General features: G+C 65.7%; 1 protein-coding gene across 2 annotated transcripts in view; it reads left to right on the top strand.

Moving 5' to 3' along the window:
• SHB (SH2 domain containing adaptor protein B) overlaps window positions 1-23,033 on the top strand; it is a 38,288-nt gene that overhangs the window by 14,321 nt on the left and 934 nt on the right. Inside the window, exons 2-5 of one of the 2 annotated variants that reach the window (XM_075931226.2) lie at window positions 757-874; window positions 9,907-10,122; window positions 18,786-18,957; window positions 20,787-20,906. In XM_075931226.2, coding sequence (XP_075787341.2) covers window positions 757-874; window positions 9,907-10,122; window positions 18,786-18,957; window positions 20,787-20,906 — 626 coding nt within the window. The remainder of the gene's footprint in view (window positions 1-756; window positions 875-9,906; window positions 10,123-18,785; window positions 18,958-20,786; window positions 20,907-23,033) is intronic. The other variant, XM_075931227.2, reaches the window with a different exon arrangement.

Here is a 23,033-nt window from a genome sequence, read left to right as displayed (position 1 = left end):
CCCGAGTGCTTTTCCGGGGGGGGTCCCTGCCGGGCCCCCGAGTGCTTTGCCGGGGGGGGGGGTCCCACGCTGCCGGGCCCCCGAGTGCTTTTCCGGGGGGGGTCCCTGCCGGGCCCCCGAGTGCTTTGCCGGGGGGGGGGTCCCACACTGCCAGGCCCCCGAGTGCTTTGCCGGGGGGGGTCCCTGCTGGGCCCCCGAGTGCTTTGCCGGGGGGGGGTCCCACACTGCCGGGCCCCCCGAGTGCTTTTCCGGGGGGCGGTCCCTGCCGGGCCCCCAAGTGCTTTTCCGGGGGGGGGGGGGGGGGGGTCCCACACTGCCGGGCCCCCGAGTGCTTTGCCGGGGGGGGGGTCCCTGCCGGGCCCCCGAGTGCTTTGCCGGGGGGGGGGTCCCTGCCGGGCCCCCGAGTGCTTTGCCGGGGGGGGGGTCCCTGCCGGGCCCCCGAGTGCTTTGCCGGGGGGGAGGGGGTCCCACGTTGCCGGGCCCCCGAGTGCTTTGCCGGGGGGGAGGGGGTCCCACGTTGCCGGGCCCCCGAGTGCTTTGCCGGGGGGGGGGGTCCCTGCCGGGCCCCCGAGTGCTTTGCCGGGGGGGGGTCGCTGCCGGGCCCCCGAGTGCTTTGCCGGGGGGGGTCCCTGCCGGGCCCCCGAGTGCTTTGCTGGGGGGTCCCTGCCGGGCCATGCTGCCGCGGGGGCTGCCCTGCATTTGCCTGGCGCGTCGGGTTACCCGCCGCCTGCTCCAATGGAAATGGTCTCGCTGCAGGTGCTGGTGGCAGATGACTACTCGGACCCCTTTGACGCCAAGAGCGAGCGGTGCCAGGCCGGGAAGGGGGAGAGCGCCGGCTACATGGAGCCCTACGAAGCCCAGCGCATCATGAGTGGTAAGAGCCGGGCCCAGGCGGGCGCGGGGAGAGCGGTGCCGGGGGGGTGTCGCTGAGCCCCGCGCACACGGGCCTGCGTTTCGGCCGCGCGGCGGAAGGGTGCAGGCCGGCGCTCGCGGGGAGCTCAGGCCGTGCGGCCGAAGCCGTGACCCCCTCGTCCGGGCAGGCCAGTGCGGGGGGCGGTCTGGGACCCGCTTGCAACAGCACGTTCACAGGCCGTGGGGCGCTGACCAGGAAGCCTCACTCGTAACGGGGGCGCGTCCCGGGAGGCCGGTGAGGGCAGAGGGACCCACGGCAGAGCAGAGCAGCCACTGTCCGTGGCGGGGGCGACCCCCTTGAATCGGGTAAGCGTTAACGTGGGGCAAGGGCCAGCGATGGCCACGGGGGGACCGGGCTCTGGCGGGCAGCGTGTCGCTGGCTAAACAGTGCAGCCCTCCTGTGCCTGGTCTGGCTGCCCTGCTGTGAATCGGCGCCTTGCCCTGGTGGGACCGATGCGCCTTGAGGTCCAGGAGCGCAAATTCCGCATGGGGCCGGCGCTGGCGGGGGCGTGTCCCGTGAGATTCGGATAAGCTGATGCCTACGTGGCTGGGAATCCCTGCAGTAGCAGCTGCTGGCGTGGCTCCAGCCGTAGCACGGGCGAGTCTCCGGGCGAGCCGGGGGGCGGGGTCACGACGCAGCGGGCTGCAGCTGGGTCTGGGGATGGGCAGCAGGCGGAGCATCGCCAGCCACTCTGAAACCAGACCCCTTCCGCCCAGAAGGGCTCCTGCCCCGTCCCGTGCTGGCTTGGGGGGGGCCGGCCGCAGGTGGGGGGCAGCGGCCCCACTGGCGTTCTGGAGAGGGACACCCCAGCAGTGGGGGCGAGTAGAAGGTCTCCCCTAGCGCTCGCTAAGGGAGAGGCGGCTGCGGGGCGGGGAGAACGTGGAACAAGCGCCCGCCTTCAGGCCACGGCCACAGGCAGGAATTGCCCTCCTGCTTCCACAGCTCAGAGCGGGGAGCAAAGTCTGCAGGGGCCGTGCCCCCCTGGCGGCTGGTGCGAGCACCCGAGGCTGGCGAGCACCAAATGGAGCAGGAAGCAGCTCGGGATGGGTGATGTGACCCAGAAACCCCCCCCCTCCCCCGCACTGAGCTGGGCCCCTAGACGGGGAGGGGAGGGCCCAGCTCCGAGCAAGACCTCGGGGCTCCACAGCGATTTGAGGGGTCGGGCTGTTGCTGCGGTAGAGGCGTTGGGGTTGGTGCCTGGCCCTTTCGAATGCTCAGGCCCGTCAGCCGGCCTGCGCCTCTCCCTGGTTCACACCTAGCCTGGGCTGGGTGCAGGTTCCAAGCAGGTGCCCGTCTCGCCCTCCCATGGGAGAGGGGCTGGAGCAGCCTTCGCCGAGTCACCAGGCTGTGCTTTGCGTAGCCGAATCCGTCCCAGCAGCCCCCCGGGCCAGGCCAGTGTCTGTCCTCGGGTTCGGGCGTGGACGCTGGGGACAGCGGATAGCTGCCAAGGAATGTTAGCTGCTCCGAGGCGTCTCACGCCTGCCGAGAGCGTCTGTCCCCCTGCTTTGTGAGCCGTACGCAGCAGCCAGGCGCTTTACTGCTCAGGGACTTGTGCCTGGGGGCGTTTGGAGTCCCACAAGCTGGCTCCCGGGCGGTTGGGAAAGCAGCTGGCGAGCTGCAGACGAGCCGATCAAGTGGCACTGGAAAGGGTGCGCCAATGCGGGGCCCGGTGGCAGGAAACGGATGGGTCTGTGTGGCGTTCGGACAGCCGAGCCATTTGGGTCAGGGCATGCTAGAATCTGACACAGCTGTTGAGTCGGAGCAGATTTGTCAAGCCACAGCTGATCAGTCTGCTGGTTAATGTGTGTTCATTGCTCCCTCCCTCTTGTTTCAGTGATGCGTGTCAAAGCGGCTGTGTGCTGCCTGGACGAGACAGCAGTGTCTCACGCAGGCATTTCCACCAGGAATGTTTGGGGGTCTCAGCATATACACCAGGGCTGTTGATTAATCGCTGTTAACTTGTGTGATTAACTCAACTAATTGTGATTGATTAATTGCACTGATAATAGAATAATAGAATACCAATTGAATTCATTAAATATTTTTGGATCTCTTTCTACATTTCCAAATCTATTCATTTCAGTTACAACATAGAATACAAACTGTGACACTACTCACTTTTATATTTGAATAAAGTATGTGCACTGTGAAAATGAGAGAGTATTTTTAATTCATCTTTTACGTGTACTATAGTATAATTTTTGTCTTGAAAGGGCAACTTACAAGTGTAGTTTGTTGGGTTTTTTTTGTTTGTTTTTTTTTTTGGTTACATAACCTCACTCAACAAAACAATCCGAATCTTCAGAGCCTATAAGTCCTCTCAGTCCTACTTCTTGTTCAGACAATTGGTAGGACAAACAATTTACGGGAGGTAATGCTGCCTGCTTCTTATGTACAATGTCACCTGAAAGGGAGAATAGGTGTTCATGTGGGACTTTTGCTGCCCGTATTGCAAGATATTTCGGCTAGATGTGCTAAATATTCATATGCCCCTTAATGCATTAGCCACTGTTCCAGAGGACGTGCTTCCATGCTGATGGCACTCATTTAAAAAAACAGCATTACTAAAATGGGTGATTGAACTTGGAGGGGGGGGGCGGGGAGAATTGCAAGTATCCATCTCTGCTTTACGCTAGTTCTGCCAAACACTTCGTGCCATCGCAGTCTCCGATGGTATCTCAGCGCAGGTTCGTTTTCAGAGCACTCGCTGCAGATTTGACAGTACACAAAGCAGGTGCCAGTGTGAGATTTGTGAAGACCCCCACGCGCTCAGCCCAAGGGTTAAGTGCCTTCCAACGTCTGAGAGGGACGGGCTGTGGCGCAGCTTTCAACACTCCGATGCAGGAACTACAGAACCCGAGTCATGGAAAAAGAAAACCCACCTTCAGCTGGTGGCATCTGACTCATGGTGATGAAAATAAACATGGATGTTTGAATTATCAGACAAGATCCAGGATGGGCACGGAGGCACGTCCTCGGGGGTGGCGTTTGAAGCATGCAGGCAAACCCCAGTCTGCATGCACAACTACAACAGTGCCACGTGAACACTTGTGCGAGAGCCTCACTAGTGACTGGGTAGCCCTGTTTGGACCAGACAAAGACTGTAACCAGCCAAGAGGGCGTTGCTACGGCCCATGATCCCAGTGTCAAAGCCTCCCCCGTGTCAGACCAGGAGCAATAGTGTAAAATCCAGAGCTACAGGCAAGTGGTGAGTCTCTCACTTCTCTCCCTTACCACAGGAAACGGTTCTACTGTGGGTAGGTTTGTAGGGTTTGTCTTTCAATTGTATTTGCGTGGGCTGCCTTGTCCCAGGGCTGGGCTGGCTGGCTTCTGGCAGGAGGGCAGCCCTGTTGAACAGTGACCTGGTTACACGGTACGTTTCAGTGATACGCAGGACCCCGTGTCACCGTGCGCTCTCTGAGCAGGCCAGCTCTGCAGGGCTTGTGAGTGGCAGCCAGTGTGCCTTGGTCTCTCTGGAAGTTTGTTTTATTCTGGGATCCCTTTGGCTGAGAGCGCGCTCTGTCCCCAGCTCCCATGCTCGCGCTGGGCTTTGTGCTGTGCTGTGCCAGGGCCCAGAGGAGCGCAGCTGCCTCGGTGCTTCGGAGTTGCAGATTTGGCCTCTGGAGCAGCTCGTTGGCTCCCGGTGCTCTGTTGGCTGTACCTTGCTGTCAGGCGGCCCTTGTGTGTTCCCCATTCGCTAGCCGGGCCACAGGTTAGGGCACCTGGCCACTTGTTCTCTCCCCCTAGCCCCTGTTCGGGTATGTGTGCATCTCCCTCCCTCCCCCCCCAAAGGCCCCCCTGGGTATTTGTGTGCACCCCCTAAAGGCCCCAGTGGGGGTGTACGTGTGTTCCCCCCACCCAAGGCCCCACCGGGTATGCGTGTTCCTTCCGTGCCGGCGCTCTCAGCGCCCGTGTGGAGTGGTGGCAGTAACGCCGATGGAACGGGTCGAGTGGCACAGGTGTCGGCACTCTCGGTCCTGGCAGGTCCATCCTTTGATGCATCCAGAGTCCAGAGGGGATATTTTTAAGGCCTCGAGATGCATTAAAGGCCCGACAGGATGTTTCTTGCACCTCTGCACTCGCTAGGAGAACAGCACTGCGGTCGCCTGCGGGGTTCCTTTCCTCGTGCAGACATTCAGGTGAGTCACTGAACTGGCCTTAACCTGCACATCGCCGGTTGGAGGTGGGAGGTGAGACGTCTCCTTGAGGTGTGCTCCAGTCAGACGCAAGCTGGGAGTGCTGCCAAGGGTTTTAATTCATGTCTGGCAGCAGCGTGCCAGGCTGGATCGAGCTATAGCCAGTTACCAGATGGAAATACTTGGCTGGTGGAGACAGGAGGCAAGTTCACTTCTCCCCCACTGGGAAGGAAGGTGTTAAGTTTGGGGGTGTGGCTGCACTCTGCTCTGAGCCTTTGCAATTTCCAGAGCTCTCCTGTTCGGCGTGGGTCGGGCTGTGTAGACGGGGCTGAGCAACACTGAGCTGTATTTCAGTTGGGTCGGGAGCTGGGTAGCTTTGTTAGAATTGACTGCATTGCCTTTGGGAGGAGGAGAAGTGTGCCGGTCAGACGTGCTCTTGGAAGGCGCAGCGCAGAGCCAAACACCACGTCTCTGTCTCCGTCTCCTTTAGAGAACGTTACTTCAGTGTTTGCAGGGTTCCTTCTGCCGCCCTATTGCACGCCAAAGGGATTCCCACGAGTAAGAGGGTGCCACGGGAATACAAGGCGTCCCCACTGCAAGTCGCGCTGGTGTACATCCGTTCCACGCTAAAGTCGTTGATGCTTGTAGGAACGGATGCGTTATAAGTCCTCCCATTCCCTGCTCTTGAGATGCAAAAAAAAAAAAAAAAAAAAAAGAAAGGAAGGAAGGAAGGAAGGAAGGAAGGAAGGAAGGAAGGAAGGATGGATGGATGGATGGATGCGTGCAAATGGAAAAAATGCCCCGCTTTAAGTTGTCGCTGAAAGTCCAAGTTTTTTGGAACGTCCCTTGGACTTGGAGCGGGGGGCGGCCTGGACTGCAAATCCTTCAGCAGTGTTGTTTAGTTATTTAGGCTACTGAAACGTTAAGAGCAGTTTGGTGCTGCAGCTGTTTCCTGCTTCGCCTGGTGGCTGTCCGTACTGTCGGCAGTCTGGCTGCCAAACAGGAGTCCGGCCGGGGGAGGCTATGACATTTGAACTCAGCGTTTGGGTCGCACAGTCCCAACAGCTCTAAATGCTCTTAGCTTGCAGGTCAGCTTCTGACTTTCACAGGGAGCCTGCAAGCCCGGAGCCTGGCTCTTACAGCAACAGCTTGCAGAGCATAAGAACTGGGCTTGGAAGTGACTAGTCGACTACACGATTGGTAGTCGAGTCACTACTCAGCTAGCGCTTCCCCCCCTTGCTGCCTCTGTCAGCAAGTGGGGGAGCAGGGCTGGTGCCGGGGGAGCCGACTTAAAAGCCCTGTCTCCACGGGGGCAGGGAGGCAGAGGCACAGTGGTGGACGGGGCACGTGCCACGACTCAGATGTCCCAGCTCACGCTTGGTCCCAGACAAACTACATTTAAAAGGCCCAGCCGCTGCAGCCTAATTTTCACTGACTACTTGATTAGCCGATTAAACGCAATTTAACATCCCTCGTTAGAACTGCAGGGACGTTTATTCTGCCCATTGTGATGACTTGCAACTTGTTAGCAACAGAAGTGACAGTAAATTTCTTCCTTGGAAACTTCGGTTCCCGGTACTGCTGCTGAATTTTATTCACTTGATAAACATATTTCTAGAAAAATGCACTTCAGCCCAGAGATCAAAGGATAAAATTAATAATAAAAACTTGGTCTTCAACAAAAGCAGAAAATAGTCTGTATGAAGCTTTAGCAGCCTTTTGTTCAGTGCATTCTTGATTGCTTTTGCTTCTGCATGGTCTTGTAACCCTCAAAGCCAGATTTCAAGGAAGTGGAATTAACACACTTTCCAATTCCTTGGTCATGCCAAGAATTATTTCGGCGCTTAGAGCTCTGGTGATTTCTGCTTTTGTGCAAATCCATCTAAAGTGCCTGCGCACAATCGCTCCGTGTTCCGCAAACAGCGAGTGTCGGGGGGTCTCGGCCGGGCAGTGCTGTCTGCATACATCTTGTGGGTGCTGCGTGTGCGGAAGCGTCTTATTTCGGGTCCTGCTGCTGCTGACAGGGAAAGGGCACGTGGTTCACCCGTGAGACGCACGGCGTCTCTGTGGCCGTATCCGCGCGACATGGTCATTAAAGATTGCCATTCAAACAGATGAAATGGATCTGAACATTTCTCCGCTTGCCTTAGCATCTAGCTTCCCAGGGAAGCCCGTTCTGCTTCAGGGGTCAGGCACGCGTCCGTTTGATGCTCATGGTCGCTGAGTAGAAGGCATGAAATAGCAACCTGCCGCATCCGTTCTGAAAGGCCCTCCTGTGAATGTGCTGATGCTCTGGAAAAATAACTTGACTTGAACATAAGATTGCTCACTCCTGCACTTCCTGGGTTGCGGGGGGATAATGGGTTCTCCAGCGAAACGTGGGTTCTGCTCATTGGGAGTGCGGGATTCTTGGCTTTAGGAAGATTGTCCTTGGGAGTCTGTGTGTTTCCCCGCGTGGCGCTGGTTTTAGTAAACTGCCAGAGAGGCTAAATATGGCTGTGATATAAAGGGGGGTGATGCTTGTGGTTCTGATGGAGCAAGGGCCAGGAGAGTATTAACAGCCTCTTGCTGGGGGTGGCCTGCGTGATCTTCCACAAGGAGCGATTTCTGACTGTAGAGTCCTGCCTTGGAGCAAAATTCTTTCACAAAGACACTTTCAGTAAAGGCACCGAAGAATCTCGGTATTTCACTATGTGGAAGGCGCGTTTCTCAGACACCTGAAGATGCTGCAGAAGAGCTAGTCAGAGACCCGTTTTCTGGGCTTTGTTACTGTACCAAGTGGGAGCGGAATCTGAAATCCACGCCTGTGCGTATCTGGAACTGTCGCTTAGCTGCATCACTGGGTTTCACTAGGATTTTCTTCACATTAATTTGCATCGTTAATGTAGACGATAACAGTAGAAATGCTTCTGCCCAGGAAGTTCGGATTCTTTATTTGGAAGTATTGTTTTTAAACAATGAACTCTTAATCCGTTTTCTTTTTGTAGGAAGGAAAATTGGATCATGCAGTTGGGGTGGTGGTGTTCGCAGGTCTTTGAAGAGCTATTAAAAATAATCCCTTTGCTGGAGTGAAATCCAAAATTTTGATGGGGCTTTGGAGGGTTACATTGTATCAGTAAATGAGGATTAACTTTGCTTTCACCGGGCACACACAAACAGATGAATAACAATTGAAGTTTACAGATCGGCAAAGTCAGAAAATGCTGCTTGAGACGCGCACTTTCGGCGTAAGGGGATTTATGCTGCGTATTTTGATTAAATGTTAAGAACTTGTGTTTATGATTAAGAACCTTTAACTTCTCAGTCTCTCCTGTAACGAATTGTCTGACGGTCCCCAGCCCTGTAATGTCCGTAGCCATGGAGGAGCCTTTGAAAGAAGCGTACATTAGTAATCGTTCTTACAGATAAATCCAACTGCAATTCGGCAACAGCTGCTTGTGATGACCGTGGGTTCCTGAGCGTCCGACACGCCACAGCCCGGAGGGACCCTCCTCTGTAAGAGAGGCGAGACCTGCCCCACGGTGCTTCCAGAAATAGCCTGTCTCGATTTGCAGGCTGCCGGTGACGGCGAGCCGCCCACCTGCGGTGCATTGCGCCAGTGGTTAGTGACGCTCGCCTTGGCGTCTCTTGGAGAGGCCGGGGGACCAGCTTGTCCTCAGGCGGGGAAGGCTTCCGGGGTGAGACTGGTCTTTGCTTCCAAAACCTGGCCCCCGTGGGGCCCTTTCTTTGCACCAGGCTGCCACTCTCCAGGTGCGACAGGAGACACCCCTTTCCAGCAGGGTGTTTCGCTGCTTAGTCGCTATTGCCCAGCAGGCTAGCTGCGACCGAGGCCCCGCTGCCTGGCCCGCCCCGGGTCCCACCGTGGCCAGGGCTGCTCCAGCCGGCAGTGAAGTGCCACGGGCTGGCTGACCAGTGACCGGACGGGGACCCCTCGTGCTTAGCGGTTAGCGCCCTGAGTGGCGGACTGGCGGCTGTTTTGAGTTTGGAAGGGCTGTGGCGCGCTGTGAGCTCCCACAGGTGCGCGGGTGGCCTGGAGGTGCCGCCACTTGGCGAGGAGGCCGTGCCGGGCGGGGCCCGGAGAGACGTGCTGTAACTGACGATGCCGTGTGCTGGCGTAGCCGCAAGGTGTGTCACGTGTGGGCAGTGTCGTGGCAGTGGGGCCCCACACACAGAAGTGCGACTGGATCTGGCCCTGACACTGCTGCTGGGGGACCCATGACAAGTCCCGGCCCCGCCACGTGGAGGTCACGACACATGGCCAGCGTGGTAGGGCGCTTGGAGAGCTGCTGATGGGAGGGGCAGTGCGGGAGCTCGGTGTCGGGAGATGCGATGCCCACTCTGGGGCCGGGTCCCCGGCTGGTTTCTCTACCCTGCGGGGGCGTTCCTGGCCTTCTGCGCCGTGTCAGCGTCTGCTTGGCCATGTCCCAGTGAGCAAACCAGGCCCGTCGGCCTCCGTCACCTTCCGAATGCCTCTCCTTACCCTTTCCTTTGGCCGCACGGCCTCTCTGGGCCTGGCTGTGGGGGGGGCCTGTCCGGTGACGTGGGAAGGGCGGAGAGCTCAAAGGAGCTGGCAGAACCAGATCCGTTGGGAGCACTGCTCGTCCAAGCGCGGTCGCGTCCCGGCACGTCCCTCCGCTGCAGACGTTTCATCGCCGCCGGGCCGCTGGCTGGAGCACGTGTGAAATATTGATGGTGGAGACTCGGGTCCGTGGCCTAGCAGAGAACGGACCGTGGCAGCCGTTGGGTGGCTCGCTGTCTGCAGCAGCGTCCCTCCGGGCGGGGCTGCCGTGGCCACGCTCAGGCTAGCGGTCCAGTCGCTGTCGCCCTAACGCGAGCGCTCGCTCTCTTTGCCCGCAGAATTCCAGCGGCAGGACAGCGGGACGTCCCAGCAGAGGGGCATGAAGCTCTACGACACGCCCTACGAGCCGGAGGGCAGCGGGGTGGAGTCGGACACGGACAGCTTGCGGAGCCAGCGGGCGCGCGAGAGCAAACTGCCGCAGGACGACGACAGGCCCGCCGACGAGTACGATCAGCCCTGGGAGTGGAACAAAGTCACCCTCCCGGCCCTGGCAGGTAGGAGCCCGGCGGCGGCCCGCCCCTCGTGTCTCCTGCGTGCGGGGGCCCAGGGGGCAGGGCTCCGGGCCCGGCGCTCAGGCCATGGCCCCAGCTCCCCAAGGTGAACAACACGGCACTCGCTGCAGCCGTACGCACTGAGCTGAGCAGTGCCGCGCCGGGGACGGGACGGGGAGAGCTCCGGGAGGCTGGCGCCGGGGACGGGACGGGGAGAGCTCCGGGAGGCTGGCGCCGGGGACGGGACGGGGAGAGCTCCGGGAGGCTGGCGCCGGGGACGGGACGGGGAGAGCTCCGGGAGGCTGGCGCCGGGGACGGGACGGGGAGAGCTCCGGGAGGCTGGCGCCGGGGACGGGCGGGGAGAGCTCCGGGAGGCTGGCGCCGGGGACGGGCGGGGAGAGCTCCGGGAGGCTGGCGCCGGGGACGGGCGGGGAGAGCTCCGGGAGGCTGGCGCCGGGGACGGGACGGGACGGGGAGAGCTCCGGGAGGCTGGCGCCGGGGACGGGACGGGACGGGGAGAGCTCCGGGAGGCTGGCGCCGGGGACGGGACGGGACGGGGAGAGCTCCGGGAGGCTGGCGCCGGGGACGGGACGGGACGGGGAGAGCTCCGGGAGGCTGGCGCCGGGGACGGGACGGGACGGGGAGAGCTCCGGGAGGCTGGCGCCGGGGACGGGACGGGACGGGGAGAGCTCCGGGAGGCTGGCGCCGGGGACGGGACGGGACGGGGAGAGCTCCGGGAGGCTGGCGCCGGGGACGGGACGGGACGGGGAGAGCTCCGGGAGGCTGGCGCCGGGGACGGGACGGGACGGGGAGAGCTCCGGGAGGCTGGCGCCGGGGACGGGACGGGACGGGGAGAGCTCCGGGAGGCTGGCGCCGGGGACGGGACGGGGAGAGCTCCGGGAGGCTGGCGCCGGGGGCGGGACGGGACGGGGAGAGCTCCGGGAGGCTGGCGCCAGGGACGGGACGGGGAGAGCTCCGGGAGGCTGGCGCCGGGGACGGGACGGGACGGGGAGAGCTCCGGGAGGCTGGCGCCAGGGACGGGACGGGGAGAGCTCCGGGAGGCTGGCGCCGGGGACGGGACGGGACGGGGAGAGCTCCGGGAGGCTGGCGCCGGGGACGGGACGGGGAGAGCTCCGGGAGGCTGGCGCCTGGGACGGGACGGGACGGGGAGAGCTCCGGGAGGCTGGCGCCGGGGACGGGACGGGACGGGACGGGGAGAGTTCCGGGAGGCAGGCGCCGGGGACGGGACGGGACGGGGAGAGCTCCGGGAGGCTGGCGCCGGGGACGGGACGGGACGGGGAGAGCTCCGGGAGGCTGGCGCCAGGGACGGGACGGGGAGAGCTCCGGGAGGCTGGCGCCGGGGACGGGACGGGACGGGGAGAGCTCCGGGAGGCTGGCGCCAGGGACGGGACGGGGAGAGCTCCGGGAGGCTGGCGCCGGGGACGGGACGGGACGGGGAGAGCTCCGGGAGGCTGGCGCCGGGGACGGGACGGGGAGAGCTCCGGGAGGCTGGCGCCGGGGACGGGACGGGGAGAGCTCCGGGAGGCTGGCGCCGGGGACGGGACGGGGAGAGCTCCGGGAGGCTGGCGCCGGGGACGGGACGGGGAGAGTTCCGGGAGGCAGGCGCCGGGGACGGGACGGGGAGAGCTCCGGGAGGCAGGCGCCGGGGACGGGACGGGGAGAGCTCCGGGAGGCTGGCGCCGGGGACGGGACGGGGAGAGCTCCGGGAGGCTGGCGCCGGGGACAGGATGGGGAGAGCTCCGGGAGGCTGGCGCCGGGGACGGGACAGGGAGAGCTCCGGGAGGCTGGCGCCGGGGACGGGACAGGGAGAGCTCCGGGAGGCTGGCACTGGGGACAGGACGGGGAGAGCTCCGGGAGGCTGGCGCCGGAGACGGGACGGGACGGGGAGAGCTCCGGGAGGCTGGCGCCGGGGACGGGACGGGACGGGGAGAGCTCCGGGAGGCTGGCGCCAGGGACGGGACGGGGAGAGCTCCGGGAGGCTGGCGCCGGGGACGGGACGGGACGGGGAGAGCTCCGGGAGGCTGGCGCCGGAGACGGGACGGGACGGGGAGAGCTCCGGGAGGCTGGCGCCGGGGACGGGACGGGACGGGGAGAGCTCCGGGAGGCTGGCGCCGGAGACGGGACGGGACGGGGAGAGCTCCGGGAGGCTGGCGCCGGGGACGGGACGGGACGGGGAGAGCTCCGGGAGGCTGGCGCCAGGGACGGGACGGGGAGAGCTCCGGGAGGCTGGCGCCGGGGACGGGACGGGACGGGGAGAGCTCCGGGAGGCTGGCGCCGGGGACGGGACGGGGAGAGCTCCGGGAGGCTGGCGCCTGGGACGGGACGGGGAGAGCTCCGGGAGGCTGGCGCCGGGGACGGGACGGGACGGGGAGAGTTCCGGGAGGCAGGCGCCGGGGACGGGACGGGACGGGGAGAGCTCCGGGAGGCTGGCGCCGGGGACGGGACGGGACGGGGAGAGCTCCGGGAGGCTGGCGCCAGGGACGGGACGGGGAGAGCTCCGGGAGGCTGGCGCCGGGGACGGGACGGGACGGGGAGAGCTCCGGGAGGCTGGCGCCAGGGACGGGACGGGGAGAGCTCCGGGAGGCTGGCGCCGGGGACGGGACGGGACGGGGAGAGCTCCGGGAGGCTGGCGCCGGGGACGGGACGGGGAGAGCTCCGGGAGGCTGGCGCCGGGGACGGGACGGGGAGAGCTCCGGGAGGCTGGCGCCGGGGACGGGACGGGGAGAGCTCCGGGAGGCTGGCGCCTGGGACGGGACGGGGAGAGTTCCGGGAGGCAGGCGCCGGGGACGGGACGGGGAGAGCTCCGGGAGGCAGGCGCCGGGGACGGGACGGGGAGAGCTCCGGGAGGCTGGCACTGGGGACGGGATGGGGAGAGCTCCGGGAGGCTGGCGCCGGGGACGGGACGGGGAGAGCTCCGGGAGGCTGGCACTGGGGACAGGATGGGGAGAGCTCCGGGAGGCTGGCGCCGGGGACGGGACAGGGAGAGCTCCGGGAGGCTGGCACTGGGGACAGGACGGGGAGAGCTCCGGGAGGCTGGCGCCGGAGACGGGACGGGACGGGGAGAGCTCCGGGAGGCTGGCACCGGGGACGGGACGGGACGAGGAGAGCTCTGGAAGGCTGGCACCGGGGACAGGACGGGGAGAGCTCCGGGAGGCAGGCGCCGGGGACGGGACGGGGAGAGCTCCGGGAGGCAGGCGCCGGGGACGGGACAGGGAGAGCTCCGGGAGGCTGGCGCCGGAGACGGGACGGGACGGGGAGAGCTCCGGGAGGCTGGCACCGGGGACGGGACGGGACGGGGAGAGCTCCGGGAGGCTGGCGCCGGGGACGGGACGGGACAGGGAGAGCTCCGGGAGGCTGGCACCGGGGACGGGACGGGACGGGGAGAGCTCCGGGAGGCTGGCGCCGGGGACGGGACGGGACAGGGAGAGCTCCGGGAGGCTGGCGCCGGGGACGGGACGGGACTGGGAGAGCTCCGGGAGGCTGGCGCCGGGGACGGGACGGGACGGGACGGGGAGAGCTCCGGGAGGCTGGCGCTGGGGACGGGACGGGACGGGGAGAGCTCCGGAAGGCTGGCGCCGGGGACGGGATGGGACGGGGAGAGCTCCGGGAGGCTGGTGCCGGGGACGGGACGGGACGAGGAGAGCTCTGGAAGGCTGGCACCGGGGACAGGACGGGGAGAGTTCCGGGAGGCTGGCGCCTGGGACGGGACGGGGATAGCTCCGGGAGGCAGGCGCCGGGGACGGGACGGGGAGAGCTCCGGGAGGCTGGCGCCGGGGACGGGACGGGATGGGACGGGGAGAGCTCCGGGAGGCTGGCGCCGGGGACGGGACGGGACTGGGAGAGCTCCGGGAGGCTGGCGCTGGGGACGGGACGGGACGGGGAGAGCTCCGGGAGGCTGGCGCCGGGGACGGGACGGGACGGGGAGAGCTCCGGGAGGCTGGCGCCGGGGACGGGATGGGACGGGGAGAGCTCTGGAAGGCTGGCACCGGGGACAGGACGGGGAGAGTTCCGGGAGGCTGGCGCCGGGGACGGGATGGGACGGGGAGAGCTCCGGGAGGCTGGTGCCGGGGACGGGACGGGACGAGGAGAGCTCTGGAAGGCTGGCACCGGGGACAGGACGGGGAGAGCTCCGGGAGGCTGGCGCCGGGGACGGGACGGGACGGGACGGGGAAAGCTCCGGGAGGCTGGCGCCGGGGACGGGATGAGACGGGGAGAGCTCCGGGAGGCTGGCGCCGGGGACGGGATGGGACGGGGAGAGCTCCGGGAGGCTGGTGCCGGGGACGGGACGGGACGGGACGAGGAGAGCTCTGGAAGGCTGGCACCGGGGACAGGACGGGGAGAGCTCCGGGAGGCTGGCGCCGGGGACGGGACGGGACGGGACGGGGAAAGCTCCGGGAGGCTGGCGCCGGGGACGGGACGGGACAGGGAGAGCTCCGGGAGGCTGGCGCCGGGGACGGGACGGGATGGGGAGAGCTCTGGGAGGCTGGCGCTGGGGACGGGATGGGGAGAGCTCTGGGAGGCTGGCGCCGGGGACGGGACGGGAAGAGCTCCGGGAGGCTGGCACCGGGGACGGGACGGGACGGGGAGAGCTCCGGGAGGCTGGCGCCGGGGACGGGATGGGGAGAGCTCCGGGAGGCTGGCGCCGGGGATGGGACGGGGAGAGCTCCGGGAGGCTGGCGCCGGGGACGGGATGGGACGGGGAGAGCTCCGGGAGGCTGGCGCTGGGGACGGGACGGGATGGGGAGAGCTCTGGGAGGCTGGCGCCGGGGACGGGACGGTACGGGGAGAGCTCCGGGAGGCTGGCACCGGGGACGGGACGGGACGGGGAGAGCTCCGGGAGGCTGGCGCTGGGGACGGGACGGGGAGAGCTCCGGGAGGCTGGCGCCGGGGACGGGACGGGACGGGACGGGGAGAGCTCCGGGAGGCTGGCGCCGGGGACGGGATGGGACGGGGAGAGCTCCGGGAGGCTGGCGCCGGGGACGGGACGGGACGGGGAGAGCTCCGGGAGGCTGGCGCCGGGGACGGGACGGGACGGGGAGAGCTCCGGGAGGCTGGCGCCGGGGACGGGACGGGACGGGGAGAGCTCCGGGAGGCTGGCGCCGGGGACGGGGAGAGCTCCGGGAGGCTGGCGCCGGGGACGGGACGGGGAGAGCTCTGGGAGGCTGGCGCCGGGGAGAGCTCTGGCCGGGCGGGGGCTCTGGGCTCTCACCTTGCGTTGCTGACTGGCAGGTGCCACGGTTGCAGCGCCCCACGGGTGAGTGCCGGGCTCGTCTCCCCGGCAGGCGGCCTGGGTGCGGGTCTCCCCAGAGATGTAACGATGACCGGGGGGAGCGGAGCCAGGGGGCTGCAGGAGAAGACTGGCCGTACTGCCGCTGTTACGGCCGCGCCTTTGCGAGCGGCCGGTCGGTCGGTGTGCTCTAGCCAGGCACCCAGCAGGCAATGGCAGGAGCCGGAGCAGTGCTGCCCTGAGCCCGGGGAACGTGGCCAGCCCGCGGGGCCGGATCTGCTCCTGCTGATGCCGCAGTCCGTGGCCTTCTGGCCATGGACCCCACGCCTAGGGGCAGGCTGGGAGAGGGCAGCTCTGCTCTCGCTTGGGCTTCTCCCTGTCGCCTGAGGGATCGGCAGACGGCTCCTGCCCCTGCCCCTGCCCCTGCCCCTGCCCCTGCCCCCATTCATTGCCCAGTCTCTCCGGCGTGCCTGCCCTGGGGTCGGCGCCGGGGGCGTCTGCCGGACAAAGGGACCCAGCAGAGCCCAGGCCTGGGTTTCCTCCAGTGGCAGCTCCCCGGGTGAGCAGGGGCGGGGCCGGCGGAGTGGGGCTGCCCGGGCAGCTCGGGGCTTAGCAGGGACGATGCCGTGGCCACAGCCCTTCCGTGGGTCCGTCCAGTGGCTGCTGCTGCCCAGCTGTGGGTTTGGCTCCTGGCCGTGCCTGCGCAGGCCCCTTCCGCAGTGAGGGAGCGCAGCCCGGGGTGGGGATGGGGCTGCTGAGCTGGGCTCTTTGGGCACATACGTCGCTCCCAGCGTCCCGGGGCGCCTCGCTCCGAGCGACGTGCTTGGCAGGCCTCGTGGGGGGCTGAGTTTCCGGCCACAGCGAGGAGTCTGACTCCTGCACGAGGCGCCGGACGTGACTGTTCAGACAGAGGCCCCGCCATGCACCCAGGCTGCTCGCTGGGCGACTGCAGAGCGCACCGCCTCCATCTCCAGCGAGCCCTTGCGCAAACCCAGACCTTTCCGAAGGCAGGGCACAGCGCGCCCGGGCAACACGACCGCGCCGGGCTCGCTCCAAAATAACCCTGAGTTCCCGGGCGTGTGAACACACACCTGGCCCCTCGAGCCCGGGCGGACGGGTTCTTGAGTCCTGCTGACGCCTCTTCATGCACGCTGGGGTGCGCTGTCGTTACTGTTTGAGTGCTGGCTGCAAAGAAACCCGCAGCTTTTCCTTGGCACGGCTATTGCTTTGTTCTGTAAATGTCAGATTCATATTACTTTTATTTGCCACATGTGGTTGTGAATTAATTACGTTCCGCCACTGCTGTTTCGCTTTATGGCTTGTGTAAATGCAAATATTCTTTTAAGGGATTACAATAGTTATCGTTTATGAAGATGCACTAAATTAAAACTATTGCCAGCTTAAAATTACCTACTGCAAAGAGACATTTAATTAAAATGGATTCTGATACATTGGAGTCTTTTGTTGGCTCCTGTCAGCGTCTTTGCTCCTGCATTACAGTGTGGAGCTGGAGTCCTTTTGGCGGGTGAGATTTCTGGAATCACCCCGCCAGTCCCTGCCGCTCGCTGTCTTTGCACCGCCGGCTCTGGTTATTTGTTGCTAGTGTCAGCGGTGTCACCGAGCGTAGCTGCAGGCCCTCGTCGAACGCGCTGTCGTTCTGTCGCACCGCTTTTCGTCTCTGCCAGAACACACATTTCTACAGGCGCACTGACCCCAGGAGCGGCTGTAACTCGCGGGGACGGCCATGAGGTAACTGTCCCGTCGCTTGGGGCGATGGTCTGCTTCGAGTGCTGCGCTGTCCCGCGGTGGGGCAGGGGGCTTGTGCATGGATGGCCGTGCGCGTGCTGCGTGGGCCTGGCTGGTGGCAGCGTGCGAGCTGAGCGGTGCGAGGGCTTCGTTCTGTTCCTGGCGCTGCGCAGTGTCAGGGGGCTGGCGCCGGGCCCAGACAAGTGCGAGCTGCAGGCCTGATGCAGTGACTCGTGCACGCCTGCCGCGTGACTCCCCGGCGGGCGTGTGGGGCTGGGCGCCTAAGGCTGGAGAGCAGGCCCACGGTCTCTCAGGCTGGCTCTGCCTGTGATCGCTGGCAGTTGGCCACAGCAGCACGGTTCCACAAGCTGCTCTCGCAGACAAGGGAACAGCCGCCGTGCTGGACGTTCTGGGCAGCCCTGGTCCCACCCCGGTGGGGCTCGGGCCCGTGTCTTGCTGTGAAGTTCAGTCGACGTGAGATGGGTCCCTGTGTCCCCTCAGTCCTTGCCAGCATCCTCCCTGCCCGCTGGAGAGCTGCCCTGAGGCCGCTGGTGGAACTCCGCTCCCCTCGCTCCCCCCGTGCCCATCCGGCATGCCCACGCCTGGCGTGGCGGCAGGACAGGGCCGGCGGGGCTGCGGCAGCGCGCCCTCCCACCCGTGGAATTCGCACGTCGTCTCGTGGCAAGGCTGGTGGCGTGGCGGCTCTGTGTGCCGAGAGCGGTGCTGCTCCACCAGGGACGTGTGCGGGTAACCGGGGAGCAGCCCCCTGGGCACCGTGCCGTTGTGTCTCGTTCTGAAGGGCCCCTCCTGCAAAGCGCCCGGGCGAGGAGGAGCCAGAGCACCCTGCAGGGCAGGCTCCAGCATGCGTCTGGCAGGCTCCCCAAGAAGGGGGCGGCTGGGCACTGATCTTACAGCCGATAACACAAAACTTTTACGTATAAGGGAAGTTGTCTCCCGTTTCTCCCGTTCGTGGCCTTCTCTCCAGTGCAGGCTTTTGAGATGGCTAGCACGGGGGGGGGGCTTTCACGCCTCTGCTGTGTAGTTTATAGAAGCACACGGCGCTGCGTTCGGGTTCCCCTCGGACTGGCGTTGCGATGCGGGAGATTCGCAGGCTCCGTGGTGCTCGGACGGACGCCGCCGCGAGAGGGGCTGGCGGAGAGTGTGTCTGGTGTGGTCACGACCAGGGCCTCTCGCCAGACTCGGCGTGGCTGGCTGCCGTGGGAATTCTCGCCCATCAGGCCGTGCGCTGGGTGTAGTCCTGTGACGGGGGGGGTCCGTGTTTCCCCGGGGCAGTTGCGAGTCCCTGGGCGGAGCGGGGTTCCTGTCTCTCTCTGGCCTGACGGTCTGAAATGCAGCTCTACAGCACGTCTCCCAGAGCGCCGCAGATTGCCCCCGTGGCGCAGGCCAGGTGCTGAGAACAAGCCCAGGCGGGGGTCATCTCACACTGGACCGGTACCTGGTGCCGTGGTGTTGTTCTGCAGCGTGACTGCCTGTCAGGCTCCGTGTTGAGTGCAGACTCTTAGGTGGACTGTTAATCCCTCGCCAGGGCGCATGGTCCTCCCCATTGGAACGCACCCAGGCCTCTGGGCTGCTGCGTCCGGGGGTGCGCGTGGGCCGTGTCTGGCCAGCAGGATTGGAGAGGTAACGGTTGTCTCCTCCCCGTCTCTTGCAGCCCAGTTCAACGGGAGCGAGAACCGGCAGTCTTCTCCTTCGCCTTCCCGCGACAGGCGCCGCCAGCTCCGAGCGCCCGGGGGCGGCTTCAAACCCACCAAGCACGGCAGCCCGGAGTTCTGTGGGATCCTGGGGGAGAGAGTGGATCCAGCCGTGCCCCTGGAAAAGCAAATGTGAGTTACCGCCGGAAAGGCTCTGGCTCCGCCTGGGGGCGGGAGACTGTCACCAGGAACCGGGTCACCTGGGCTTCCCGGTGTGTTGTGCTGTGACACCCCCAGCGTGCACACCAGGAACAGTCGGAATGTCAGCCCCACAGCCGGACTCGCTAATTGTCGTGTGTAACTAGCGTGCTGAGAGGTGCCGGCAGCGGGTGGAGACGGCTCCTGATGCTCGGGAGCTGGTCTCTTCTTGGCCTGGCAGCGCCCGGGCCGGCGGCGTCTGGTCCTGCGAGTGTAGCGGCAGTATCGTGGGCACTGCCCTGCCGTGGGCTGGCCGGTGTGACATTGCAGGGTGGCTTGTTCTGCACGCACGGCAGAGATTGCTTTTCCGCTCCCCCTCCGCACTCCTGGGTGAGATCGGACCGGTGCAGGGTGGCTTCTGGGCTCAGCTCGCCCAAGCCAAGCGGTAGGTTTCCGGCTCCCAGCTCCTCCCAGGAGAGCCTGGACAAGGCTTGCCCAGAAATCGCCCCGTCTGCAGGTAACTGAGGGAAACAGCCTGGCCAGCTGGCTTCCAGCACCACTTGGGCCCCCGTTCCCCGCTGGCCCCACGTGGCCTGTGTCCTCACCCCGCAGCGGCTGGGAGCCGTGGCATGGCGCAGGCGAGGGTGGTGCGGGGAGGAGACCGGTTTCCGTGCCGCGTGTGGCAAGTCCTGGCACGCAGCCCGTCAGTGGCCGTTCCGCTCGCTAAGGGGCGGGTGCTAGAGCTTCTTGGCCAGGGCTCAGCTGTGACCGCGGGAGCAGGAAGCTGTTCTCCCCACGAGCCCCTCGTCGCACCCCAGGTCAGGCTCCTGGAGCGGCTGGGGCCAGGGTGAGCTCAGTGGTTTGAGCATTGGCCTGCTAAACCCAGGGTGGTGAGTTCAATCCTTGCGGAGGCCATTTAGGGATTTGGGGCAAAAATTTGTCAGGGATGGTGCTTGGTCCTGCTGTGAGGACGGGACTGGACTCAATGACCTCTCAAGGTCCCTTCCAGCTCTAGGAGCCAGGCAATCTCCAGTAATTTATTTATTAGAGCCAGTGCTGTGGGGTGGGGGCAGCCCAGTCCCGCACGGCAAAGCAGGGAGCTGGGGCTGCAGGTGCAGGGCGGGTTCCTCCCTCGCCCTCCTTCATGATGTCGCTTGGCGTCAGGGCGCCCGGTGCCCCGTGGGGGAGCTAGCGCAGCACCCGGGGCGGAGGAGAGCGCCTGCTTCGCTCACGGCGGGTCTGGGACGCAGGCCTCTGGCCTGGAGCGGGAAGGCCCGTTCTCGTCCTGCCTCCTGGGCTCTCCTGCGCCAAACCCGTGTTTAGCAATCCCGGGGGTCCCCCCCCCCCGTTAGATCTGTCGTGTGAGCACGTCAGTTACTTGGACTGACCCGCCTCTTCCACAGGAGCGGGGGCGGGGGCAGAGACTGCCACCGTCCTTTCCTGCCATGTGACGGTGGCCCATGGACCCTTGCTGCTCACGTGCCCTCCAGTCGCCCCAAGCGCTGCCTGGGACTCCGCTAGGGGCGTCACGCACACCCGACGGACGCTCCCTCCTCCTCAAGGGGTCGCTTGCAGGGCGGTGGCAGCCGGGGCCCCCAGGGTCCTGAGAGGGGTGCGAGGTAGCGCTTGTGGCTGGAGACGTGGGGCTCTGCTCACTACCCCCCGCTCGCCCGGGAGCAGCAGCCTTCTAGGGGTGCCCAGCGCACTGCGAGGAGCGTTCTCCGCCCGCCAGCCCCCCCGCAGATTCCAGCGCTGACGCCATCTCGTGCTCTGTCGGATGAGACTTGCTGACTCACGGCTGCGCTGTTTTTGCTCTTTCCCAGATGGTATCACGGAGCAATCAGTCGGACAGACGCAGAAACCCTGCTGCGGCTGTGCAAGGAGTGTAGCTACCTTGTCAGGAACAGTCAAACAAGCAAGCACGACTATTCTCTTTCCTTGAAGTAAGTACAAACAGGCGGGCACCCGCGCTCCAACAGGGCTTCCTGCGGGGCGGTTCGGGCGCTTCCGCGGCGGGATCCGCAGAATGCAGGCCGGTGAGTGGCGGTGCCTAGATCTGCCGTGGGGCGCTCGGTGACTTGCCGCGGAAAGATCCGTCCCAGCAGATTCCACGTGATTACCTAGCGAGGGTCAGAACCACGTCCCAGTAGACTGGACCCCCCGGCATCGTGGTTTGATGGAGTGAGTCTAGGTGCACTGGCCCGGAGACACCGGCAAGCGCCCGTCCGTTTGCCAGCGCCAGTCTGCGAGTTACTCTCCCGGGTGGCTGGCAGGTTAACGTGTACGTCTGCTAAGAGCTGTCTGGTCATCTCAGCCGAGCTCCCCCCACCTCCGTGTGTGAGGAGACACCAGAACCCCCCAGTCTGTCTCCCCTGCCGCAGGGAAGCCCCCCGGGCCCAGGCAGCTGGGGGGGGTAGCAAGCCTGCAGCAAGCTTTGGCCAGCTCCGGGCGCAGGGGAGGGGCTGGGCCCAGAGTGCCCTGCAGGCCCGGCGGGGTGCGTTCCAGCAGCCCCGGGGACCCAGCGGAGAGCCTGCCCCAGCAGCGCTGCGTGGTTGTGGTGGGGAGTCCTGGCCGGGGCAAGGCGGCGCCTGAGCCCTTTGGCAGCTCCCCGCAGGCCGGCCGGCGTGGGAGCCCGGTCTCCGCTCTCCTGCAGGCGCTTTGCCCTCGGCTGAGTCGCCGGCGCGGGCAGGTCGGCTGTACACGCGCCAGGCCAGAGGTGCCCGGCCAGCCAGCACGCAGGTACCCGGCACCAAGCGTGTTTGGGGGAGCCACGGAACAGGCTCCACCTGCAGAGCTGACGGCTCGGGGGGCTGCCAGGGCCATCAGCGCGTCTCAAGCAGCTCCGCCCCCGCTCCCGCCGCACTCGCAGGCTGGCCCCCCTCTGCCGCTGGGAGAACACGTCCCGCGCGCTCTCCTGGAGCACAGACTCAGCCGCGGGTGGTGGGGCCCATGCGGGTCCCTGCAGCGCAGTAGCAGCTACCGCCAGCCCCTCGCACAAGGGGCTGCACACACACTCGCTAGCGAGCCCTTGGCGATTGCTTCGTCCTGAGCCAGAATGGCCCCGGGTAACAGGCTAGTCCCTGCTGCATAGGGCGGGTCCTGGGTCCAGCAGCAGGGCGGCCTCTTGCCCCGCTGTCTCCACTGGCATTTGAGCCACCTCGGGGCGCCAGGCCCTGGCTGGGAGGCTGGAGTGAGCTGGTAACCCTGGGGAGCGCTCGGGGGCGCCGCTGAGTCCGGGGGACTTGGTGCTGGCGATTCCCAAGAGAAGGCCCAGCCAGCAGCGTCGGGGCTCCAGGGAAACCCCCGGGCTGGCTAGCCGGCAGGGCAGCCACGAAGGGGCGGTTGTGGGAGTGCAGGGATCTGGGTGAGAGCTGTGGCCGTCGGCCCGTCGGCCCGGACTCGAGGGGAGTTGCACAGCCCATGGGGCTAGCGGGTTTAGCAGTCAGGTGTCTGTGCCGGAATTTCAGCAGTGAATTGGGGAGCTCAGGCGTGTGTCAGAGGGCTTCTGGCGCCCGTCTCGGCCGCAGGCTTGCAGCAGGGCAGTGATTGTAGCTGGGGATCCCCCTGGCCTAAGTGCAGCAAAGCCGTGTCCACGGAGGGGCAGGCCTGGAAGTGCCTGGGTGCGAGAGGGAGCCGGGGGCGATGGGTGTGAGCCGAGCTACGCGCCTGGCTGCCTCGCACGGGGGCCAGCGCTCTGTGGGGGTGTCTACGTCCTAACCCCTTGTCACCTGGGCGCGTGCAGTGAAGGGCGGGGCGTTCCGCCTGGCTCTGCCAGTGACCCTGCGGCTGAGGTGGGTCCCAGCGTGCTCCTGCTCAGAGGGGGCGCGGTGGCTGCCCCGGCTGGCTAGCAGCCTGGCCCCCTTGTGCAGAGCTGTGGCTGGAAGGGGCTGGATACAGGTGCCTCTTACCTGGGGGGGAGCCCCTCCCTGGGTCTGGGGGGTTGGAAAGCTGCAGCCCAACCCTCCACCTTCCCCCCAGGCGGGCCAGGGAGGAGCTTGGTGACCACCCACCCCCTTGCCGGGGCTGCCCAAGGAGGGCCTGGCGTTCCTGGAGAAGGCTGGAATGTCTCC

Source organism: Pelodiscus sinensis, chromosome 6 (genome assembly GCF_052426305.1).
Source record: "Pelodiscus sinensis isolate ZL-2025 chromosome 6, ASM5242630v1, whole genome shotgun sequence".
Lineage (NCBI taxonomy): Eukaryota > Metazoa > Chordata > Testudines > Trionychidae > Pelodiscus > Pelodiscus sinensis.
Note: the sequence above shows the minus strand (reverse complement) of the source record. Positions and strands in the feature narration are given on the sequence as shown.